Source organism: Cucurbita maxima, unplaced genomic scaffold, assembly GCF_002738345.1.
Source record: "Cucurbita maxima cultivar Rimu unplaced genomic scaffold, Cmax_1.0 Cma_Scf00016, whole genome shotgun sequence".
Taxonomy (NCBI): domain Eukaryota; kingdom Viridiplantae; phylum Streptophyta; class Magnoliopsida; order Cucurbitales; family Cucurbitaceae; genus Cucurbita; species Cucurbita maxima.
The window spans coordinates 3,760,177-3,770,924 of NW_019272032.1; the positions used below are offsets into that span (position 1 = coordinate 3,760,177).

The 10,748-nt window shown below is 33.3% G+C and overlaps 1 protein-coding gene across 1 annotated transcript; it reads right to left on the minus strand.

The window, feature by feature from the left end:
- Window positions 1–2,992: 2,992 nt before the first annotated feature.
- Window positions 2,993–4,510, minus strand: LOC111491060 (expansin-like B1). Its single transcript, XM_023139795.1, has 4 exons — window positions 4,309–4,510; window positions 4,113–4,219; window positions 3,548–3,862; window positions 2,993–3,450 (listed from the first exon to the last, which is right to left on the minus strand). The coding sequence occupies exons 1-4, from the start codon at window positions 4,442–4,444 to the stop codon at window positions 3,250–3,252; spliced, it is 759 nt and encodes a 252-aa protein (XP_022995563.1). The 5' UTR covers window positions 4,445–4,510; the 3' UTR covers window positions 2,993–3,249.
- Window positions 4,511–10,748: the final 6,238 nt, after the last annotated feature.

A 10,748-nucleotide genomic window follows, 5' to 3' on the forward strand; every position in this document is an offset into this window, starting at 1 on the left:
TAGGACCTGCACAAGTCTTAAAGATACCCCAAGAAGTAAAATGACTCTTCATTCACTATTAACTTCATAAATGACATCAAAAGAAACCAAGATGAAGCCATACCATAACATACCCAAATCTTTCCTTTTGGGTTTTAGAACAAGTGTGAGATCTCACTTCAGTTAGGGAGGAGAATGATACATTCTTTATAAGAGTGCGGAAATCTTTTCCTAGGCATACACATTTTGAAAACCTTGCTAACAGTGGTCTTGGACGGTTACAAATGGTATTAGAGCCAGACACCGAGCGATGTGCCAACGAAGAGGTTGAGCCTCGAAGAGAGGTGGACATGAGGTAGTGTGCCAACAAGGATGTTAGGCCTCGAAGAGGAGTAGATTTGGGGGTCTCACATCAATTGAAGAAGGGAACAAGTGCCAGCGAGGACGCTGACCCTGAAAGGGGGTGGATTGTGAGATCCCACATCGGTTGAGGAGGGGAACAAAACATTCTTTATAAGGGCGTGGAAACTTTTCCCTAGCAAACGTATTTTAAAAACTGAAGAAAAGTCCGAAAGGAAAAATCCAAATAGAACAATATTTGCTAGCAGTTGGTTTGACCCTTTAACAACAATTGGCCCTTTAACAACAATTCCATTGAGAATATCTGCACGGAAGAGAAACAACACAATATAAGAATCCTTATCTCTCTACTTTACAAGCTCCATACATAGCAATGAGCAAACAAGATAACCTTTATCTAACCATTTACAAAATACTCAAATCTGCAAAATAAGCTCATTGAAAAATATTTGCACAGGAAACAACATAACTCTAAGAATCTTTAGCTCACCATTTACAAGCTCCATACAGGACAATAAGCAAACAAAATAATCTCAATCCAACAATTCGCACCATACACAAATCTCTCCTTTCTGGGTTTGCAGAGCAACTTCATTGACAATATTTGCAATGATCTAAGAATCTTCATCTCAATACATACAAACTCCAGACAGAACAATGACTAAATATAGAACAAGATTTGAAAATTCTCTTCAATTGCAGTCCGTCATTGTAGCTTGAGATTGTCCATTTTTTAAGCTCTTGTACATTCTTTCATTTTTCTCAATGAAAACTCAGTTTTTTATACCAATATATATATACACACACGATGAGTAAGACACCTTAATCTCTATCTAAAAATTTACAAGATTCTCAAATCTCCGGTTCTGCGTTTTCAGACTATGCTCATTGGCAATATTTGCAATACAAGAAACAAGATTATCTAATAAATCTCTACCTCACCATTTAGAACTTCCATACACGATAATAAGCAAAGAGGATTTCAATGGGAATTATACCCTTGTTTCCAGAAAAGGAGAAGCCTAGAACAGCTGCTCAAAAAACAGATGAAAACACTATCCATTTGCAGAGGAAATACAAAAGCCTTGTAGGGAGAGGATTCCACGTCCTTATAAGGAATGTTTCGATCCTTCGAGGGGCTTTGTGTGCAACAAATCTCTCTTACGAATCCCAATTATTTGTATTCTCAAATCGAAATCTCTAATAAAGAAGAACTTCTGGTTTACAGAAAAGTGAGAGTGAAAAATCTCACAGTACAAGTCGAAAAAGACCGATGGTAAGAGCATATAAAAATAACTAACGTAAAAATAAAATGAGTAAAATAAAAGAAATAAAAAATGAAAAGTTTAAAATATCTGTCATAAATCAAAGGAAATTAGTCGGAATTTCTATTTCAAGAATACTTTTAAGCAAATCAGGAACTTCCCAATCTTAATTCCTTCAGTTCGCAAGTCTCAACCAGAATTACCACTAATCTAAACCTGCATACTCAGAATCAGTCGAATCCTTCTGCAAATTGAATTTACTACCGAAAACTCGATAAATTTTCAATCGAATCCTTCTTCCGATTGAATTTACTCCCGCAAACCCAAAAAAATCAGTTCAAACTGAGAGCCCTAATTCCTAAGAACTCCAACTACAGCAACAAACCATATCGCACCTCAACTTTCATCAATCTTACCTAGATAATTTCATACAGGGCCCATTTTGAATCTTCGATCTAGCGGCCATTCATATCGCCGCTCCTCGGACCTCGTTCGACGCCAATCACCGGCCGGTCGAGCGGCGGCGCCGTGCTGATCGTAGCTCAATTCGAATCTCCGTAAAGTACGTAGCGTAGTGATACCGAATCGCCGAAAATTGAAAGAAAAATAAGAACTTTAGTTGGTCGAATTGGAGAAGGGACTGATCGAGATTGGGGATTGAAAGGTTTCCCAACCGTTAAGCGTTTTAGGGCTTTCCCGCCATTCTGTTGAAATTAACGACCATCCTGAAATTCGACGCGGTACTTCTTTTTCTAATTTCTAATATTTATTCACAAAATTTCAAATTATTTATTTTTATTTTTAAAGATAAAAAATACTTTTATTTTTCCTAATCTCTTAATTATATTAAAAATACTTTTATTCCTTTAGAAGTTACGATATTTACCTTTAATTTCTTTTTAACGAAATTGTTAAAATGTTTGTCTAATATTTTAACTAATTTCTATTTCAGAGATATTTTTGAAATATTTATAAAAAGTCAGGGTGGAGATGAAGCAACAAGGCAACTGACTTCTACCTTCTTAATAGATCTAGGAGAAGGAACGGGCTATGTTGGGAAGCTAGACATTAAGAAAGTGGGTTGATAAGGATAACTAAGCTGACACGTTCATCAATATTATAAAAACTCGAGCATGTCAGTATTAGATCATTCAATTTATAAAAAATATAAATTAATATTATAAGATCCCACATCCGTCCTAGGAGGGAACGAAACATTTCTTATAAGGGTGTGGAAACCTCTCTCTCTAGTAACTGGTCTTGAGATAAATATTACAGATATGCAGATAGATATTTTATATTCTATCGAACTTTTCATTTAATCTGATCTAACTACACGTAGACAAAAGAACTATCAAAATCACAATCAAAACGAAAACGAAAAGATAGATCCATAAACAAAAACGAACTTTTATTCCATAAGTTCATACCCATTCCAAACAACACGAATCACATAATTGGGCAGTACAACAAACCCAACAATATATTATATTGCACCACTCAACCATTACCAATACCCACAAACTATAACAATCAAAATCAAAATCACAACTTTAATACTAACCTTCCTAGTTTGATTTGCATAATACACTAAACACAAGCACTTAAGAGCGTTGTAATTAAGTAGAAATACATGTCGCCCTTATTAAAAGAGGTGAATATCTGTGTCATAAGCAACTCCTGCCCTCCAATAGCTTGGGAGGCCATTGCTTGCCACCACCCACCTTCCATACCCTACACTTCCACTCACTTGAAACCTCAACTTTAGGTCTCCTTTTGGTGGGTTTGCCATGTCCCATACAGCTCCATGTGCTCTCCTCATCCCCTTCCATTCCTTGCAATCCTCCTACATCAAACCACACCCGAAAACCTAATTACACGCACAACGATCGATAACAATTTCGATTTTTTATCAATTATAAGTTCGGATGAGATGAACAAACCTGCCACACTTCAACGGCAGAGATGTCGTTTTTGCCCGATACATAGATGAGGACAATGGCTAAGTAGTCCGGGTATCGACTATGCTCATGAACCTTAAATTTGACCGTGTTGTAATTAGGGTATCGACAAGAAACCCTTCTGAATTCTACATCAACCACACCATTAGAGAACAATTCTAAGGCTGTGTTTGGATGTGCTAAATTTGCATAAGCTCTTGGGCTCATGATAAAGTCAGTGTAATCCCCTTCACCATGGTCAGTCACCACTACATAGGCTCCATTCTCACTGCAATAAGTTGGATTGGTGCACCTAACCTGAATCATTAACATTAAACTACAAGTTAATTAAATATTATTGAACTTAATCATGGGGAAGAACCGATATTAATAATTAATTAGCAAGTGGATTATTTAAAAAAAAAAAGTGAAAATATGAGATCCCATATTAATGGGAGAGTAAAACAAAATATTCTCTGTAAAGGTGTGAAGACCTCTCCCTACGAAACATATTTTAAAATTATGAGGCTCATAGGTATACGCGTATAGGACAAAACAAATAATATACCTGGTAGCATGCACCACAGCCAGAGCCATTCCTAAAGAGATAGGAAACTGCAGCGACATTCCCATTATTGACAGTCCTACCGAATTCACCAAATCCACAAGCCCCAGCTGAGCAAAAAAGCATAAAAATCTCACATTTAGACAAAAACCTTAACGAAAATTAAGGTAAAAGAAGACAAGACTTGAAATTAGCATACATGGTGTCCCATAGCAATCAGGGCTGCCATAATAAGTGGCTCTAGAGGCGACAAAAGTGTCTTGAGAGTAGCACAGCGCAGGCACGAGCACAACCAAGAGGCACCCAAATAACCCACATTTAACTGACAGCTCCATTCGCCTCAAAACCAAATGAAAACACTTCGAAGAAGAAGAGAAAAGATGAGATTGTTGGGAACATTTGGGTTGAGAAACGCTTTATTTATAGCCAACTTTTGTTGGAGACATGGGTAGGAAGTTGCTGAGCCTAATGGCTGCTTACACTGAAGGGGTTTGGGAGAATCCCATTACCAAAACCCCAATCAAAGTGATTCAAAAAATTATCAATAAGCATAAATTTCCGAGTCAAGGTCATAGTCCACTTATCCGTTACGAGCCGTACTTAAGTCGTATGAGACAAAATTTTTATATACTCATTCTCAAAGAGAATTTCTTAGTTTTTCTATCTCAAAAGACGGTATGTTTAGTTCAAAAACGTTTTGAAATTCGAACGGTTACCGACATTTTTAAATGATAATAAGAAATGGGTTTACTTAATTGATCTAAATGAAGTGGATATGCACTTTTAAATTGGCAGCCTCGTGGCGGCTAAGTTATTTTCATTGATATCAAATGAATATTGGACCAATCTCTTCTTCTCTCTCTCAACCAGGCATAGCAAACATCGGCTGATGCAGAATCCCACCATTGGCCAATAAAGCATAAAGCACAAAAAGTTGGACTTGGGTTTGAAAAGAGTTGGGGGAGATTCAATTTACTTTCTTTGTATATATATATGAACATGTTTATAACACTCAAGACTTAGGTAGGGATTTGAACTTATAAGACCGAAAATATCTGTATCTAATCATATACTTTACTTAAATTTTGAAAATATTAATGTAGTTGGGTTAATTTTACTTTAGTTCAACAACATATAAGTATAGAAATTCTAGCCTTTGATCTTATTCGAGAATATATGTTTTATCCAGTTAAATTAGGTTCAAGTTAACTATGTGTTCATTTTATCTCAATGATATTTTTGTGATATACTCGAACATCTCGAGTAGATGGTCCAACTAAACAACTTTTTTGTTTTGATTATTTTTATGGTCGTATCTCGTCCACATCAACGCTCGTACTATTTTATGCGCTAAGGTAGGGTTAACAAAATAAAATAGTGTGATGATGCCATGATTATATATTTTCAAAGACTAATTTAAGGTCATTGCTAAGTAGCCAAATGGATTAGCATGCACCCACCAAAGAGCCTTCACTTTGTGTTTGGTTGTAATGCACTAACCCATAATTCAAATAATCTAATTAAGCAATGGGTTCAAGTTTTCTATTATTATAATATCGAAAATCGTAATCATTCGATACCAATTTGAACATAGCTTAGTTGAGTTTATAAGACATTAAATTACCATATCATTATTAATTAGATATTCATAAAACTTTGATCTAACTTAAATAGAATTATATCAAATATTAGTCGAATAGAATATAAATAGTTTATAATCTTCATTACAGATCTTTTGTTGTTCGTCAAGATTTCATCATCATGAGACCTTGTGGCTGCCTGCTACACAATTTGGAAGAAAAAAAACAAAACTAAAAACTATGTGCTTGTTGGAAATCTTAGACGTTGACCTGTTTTTATTCCACAAGAAAGGAAGTCAAATCAAAAAGACTTCAGTTCTCTCGACATTTTTAAATATTTTTAAAATCAACTAATTTATATATATAAAATTAAAATTGACGTCCATTTTAAACTTTCAATTTTATGTTTAATATGCTTGTTAATGATAAAAAAAAATATTGAATAGGTCTAAGGACCTATTAGACAATAGACATAAACCGAATCCAACCCAACTCAACCCAATCTTAAAATTCTTGGGTTGGGTTGTTTCCAGTTATTCGAATCCTTTATTCAAATTTTTGCTTTTTATAAAGTAAAATACATATTTACTTATTTTCAATCATTTAATTAAAATTATCTACTAAGTATCGATATATATTTTTGAAAAATTACCTTCTCCATAATTAAAATTATTTTAAGGGTTGAAAAAATATATATATATATATACAAAAAGACGTATATTTTAAAATTAACAATAAATTTTGGTTGGTTCGGTTCAATCCAATCTAATTTTTGGAAAATGTATGAATCAACCCATTTATAAAATTTTCATTTATTTGAACCCAACTCAGCCTAAATAAGTGCATAGCTCAACCCAAACGGTATAGGTCGAATACTACTTCGTTTGCAAAGTTTCAAATCTAATTAAATTAAGTTATGAGAACCTCCTTATTAATAAAGTAATTACCCTAAGATAACATTTAAAATTAAAGTAAATGAATTAAAACTATAGGGTTAGAAAAATGAAGAAGTTGTGTAAGTGATTGTGAGTATGTATAGAGAGAAATGAATAAGGGAGGTTGAGAATGACATATGAACATCCACAAATGGGTCACCTTCTTGACCACTACAACCAATATAATTGTATAAAGGATGTGTTTACAAGTGTAGGGTTTATATTTGGCTATATCCTTCTTCTACACTTGTAAAGAAGAAGGCCTATGTTGTTGGTGGGAGCTACAATAATGTGGTATCAAACTTAAGAAAAGCTTAAACAATTGCATACCCACCAACCAACAAACAATGACTAGTATATGGGATAAGAAACCTCTAGACTTTCTAACAATTATTACAATAAAATCATACATTTGTACGGGAAATGAAGAAGAGGGATCGTGTGAGATCCCGCATCAGTTGGAGAAAGGAATGAATCATTTCTTTTAAGAGTGTGAAAATCTTTTTCTAGTAGACGTACTTTAAAACCGTAAGACTGATTTACGAGCCAAAACAAATAATATTTACTAGCGATAGATTTGGACTGTTACAAATAGTATCGTGCTAGCATGGACAGTGGACTTCAAGGGAGTGGATTATGAGATCTCATATCATTAGAGAGGAGAACGAAATTTTCCTCTACAATGTGTAAAAAGTCACAAGGTACAATATCTACTAGCTGTGGGCGTTGAGGTTGTGATCTCATAAAAGAAAAAAAAATAAATAATAAAGGAATGGAATTATTTTATAGATTTTTGACATAAAAAAATTGATGGATTATAAAGAATTCATTTTCCTAATTGGGCCCTAGAAGAGGAACTTTGTTGGGCCAGTTTACTTTATACATTATGGGCCGTTAAACTAGAATTGGGCCCAATACAATTACTCTAAATATATATATTATTCACGATTAAGAATTATTTATAGGTAATTTTGAGAGAACTAATTCTCCTCCAAATTAATTAGAGTTAAGCTTGAATGGTGGATATATATATAAATAAATTATATAAAGATTTGGTTCTTATTATAGGCCCCAAGTGGTAATGGAATATTTATTAATTTGGACCACTCCTTACAATTAATTTCCCAATAATTTGAAGCCCACAACAAAATTTAATTAAGAATCTCATACCCACCAACCCTTTTCATATCCATTTGGTTACAATTCAAAATTTATACAATTCAATTTAAAACACAAACGCATTATCTTCTTAATAAATAATCGCCCTCGGAACAATTCATGAACCTTTTTCTTAAACTCGTGAGGATAAAGATGTAAGGATAAGGGTCCCTAACAGACGCGTTTCAAACCCATGAAGATAAGATTGTAAGGATAAGGGTCTGAAAACCTCTGTCTACTCGTATGATTTACTGTATTACCGGTGGTAAATAAAAAATTATTTAAAAAAAAAAAGGGTGGGAATATGAATATTAAGAATGCCAAACCGACCCATTTTGTTCCACTAATATTTTGGTGTTGTTTAATTTATTTACTTTTTGAATTGTTCCACTCATTTTCCTTTTGTATTGAAGACCCCTCTTCCCATTTTGAAATAAGTATTTTTCCCAAATGGGAATTATTTAATAATAAACATTATCTTTTGCTTTACTCGGTAAAGTTAATAATCTTTTCATTTAATTAAGGATTGCTTTGATTAAAGCTATTATTAGTGGCATAAACACCCTTAATACAAAATAAGCTTCATCCTCTTACTCATCAAATTCTCTCCCCATTCTTATAATATATGAGTCAGACATTGAGCAATGTGTCATGGAGGACGTTGGGTCTCCAAAAGGGGTAGATTGTAAGATCCCACATCGATTAGAGAGGGAAACGAAACATTCGTTATAAGGATGTGGAAACCTCTTTTTAGTAGACGCATTTTAAAATGGTAAGGTAAATACTGATACGTAATAGATCATATCTACTAGTAAATTTTTATGAACTCCCTCCACTAAAAAAAACAATATTAATTAGGAAAATGGCACCATCCCACTTGAATTAAAACCAATATTTGAGGGAAAAAGAGGAAAAGAACAAACAAAATAAGCTGATTTCATCTGTTGAATTTATATACAGATTTACAGATTTAGTTCCTTTGTGCCTTTGCTTTTGTCTTTTCCATTAATCAAAGGTCGACCTTTAATCTTTAAAAATTATGGCAAATTATATGATTAATAAGAGGTCAAAGATTCGAATTCTCTCCAAGCTCAATTAGTGGAGTGTTCGTGTCTACAGATTTTTTAGACCTAATCAATTGTTCTTAGACTCATTAAATTAAATAATGAACTCAGCCCAATCTAACCCTAATTTTTTTGGGTTAACTTTACGATATACGATGTTTTTGATGTATTAATATTCGTTGTTAGATGTATTAATATATTGGGAATTGGGTTATGATGTTAGCATTTTAGTAATTTAAAAAGTGTAAAAAGTTGGGAGATGATGATTGTCCAAAAGAAAAGGCTTTTATGTTTGGTTATGGGAAGGAAGATGAGGCTAAATGCATAAACCCTAGCTCCTACCAAAAGCTTAGGGGATCCTTTGCTGAATTTGGAGAGAGTGGAGAAATGAGTATATGGTTGATTTGGGTAATGCCCTAACTTTTTGCAAGATTTGCTTAATCTTTTATGTTAATTAAACATATTAATAACCATTACTCTCCTATTAACCTTATATTCCATTGTTTGTGCCTAAACAAACCCTAAACCAATAGAATATGTATGTGGAGATTATCCATTCTTATTATTATTAATTCATTAAACCAAATGCTAATCATCATCACGAAGCTGATACCTTCCTCCTTTTTTTTCGTGAGATTCATATCGATTGGAAATAGGAATGAAGCATTCATTATAATGGTGTGAAAATCTCTCTCTATTAGATGTGTTAGCCGATCAACATAGATAATATCTATCAGTGGTAAATTTGGGCTGTTACAAAAATTGATGCTTTGCCCACCCGTATCCTCATAAAAATGAGAAGCCCAGTTGAAATAGAATTACAAAATTTGTTTTTTGTTACACATGTTAAAAAAATTTGATGACCTGAAAACCTCGATCAATTCAATCCAATTCGTACTGTTTGAGTTGAGTTGAGTTGTGAATTCATTCGAACTGAATTTGGTTCACATGGTTCATAAATTGTTTTAAAACTAAATTGGGTTGAATTAAACGAACTCAAATTTATTGTTAATTTGAAAAAGAATCGAAAGATTTTCAGCCATTTTCTATCCCTACAAATTTGGCAATCATAAAGTTGGTAGACTAAAAACGGTCTAAGAAACGGTATAATAATTATAATTGATCGATTAAATTTCTAAAGATCAATCATGTGAATAAGACAAGTAAACGAATGAGACCATAATTATACACTATAGTTATGTATTTTTCTCTTTTGATATCTAAAAAGTAGCTTTTTAATTTAGAATATTAAATTTCGTATTTTATTTTATTAATTCTCGTCACATTTGGCGAGGAGTCGAGGCTCACCCTTAAGCTTCTCATGATCATAATAGATATGAGCAATCGTCGCCATACTTATCAAGATAAAACATGATATTTATATTCATACATTCGATACCATAAATGTCTTTCTATACGTATTAACATCACATTGTATAACACACAATACAATTCACACAAATCCAACTTAGCCCTTTAGTCTTTCGTTAAGAGAACTACCTTAATTTTTTTTCCGTAAGTAATAACTTTAACCAAAACGATCCTCAAGTTGATTTAAAGGTTAATAACTAATCCAACATTGAACCTTACTCATTAGAGCGTTTATATAGAATTTGAAAGTCGCATTGACCATTGATTTTTACAGAAACACGTCTTTATTTATTGTATTTGAATAGGTTCAAACTTACAAATTTGAGTTTTTCGAGTAACGGGTAATCTAATTTAGGACCATTTGAATCGTGGGTCACATCCAAAACACCTCAATCTCGCATCGTGGCTCAACACGTATAGGCGTTTTGTCTCTAATCCATAGGTAGGATACGTGTTTTGTCTCTAATCCATAGGTAGGAAAGCATGTTATATTCTCTGCAAAACGAAAAAAAAAAAAAAAAAAAAAAAAAA

Coding starts and splice junctions, on each gene's coding strand:
- LOC111491060 (XM_023139795.1), bottom strand. CDS start 4,444: ATGGAGCTGTCAGTTAAATGTGGGTTATTTGGGTGCCTCTTGGTTGTG. Junction 3,863..4,112: donor GCTGTGGTGCATGCTACCAG/GTATATTATTTG, acceptor TTAATGATTCAG/GTTAGGTGCACCAATCCAAC. Junction 3,451..3,547: donor CTGCCGTTGAAGTGTGGCAG/GTTTGTTCATCT, acceptor GGTTTGATGTAG/GAGGATTGCAAGGAATGGAA.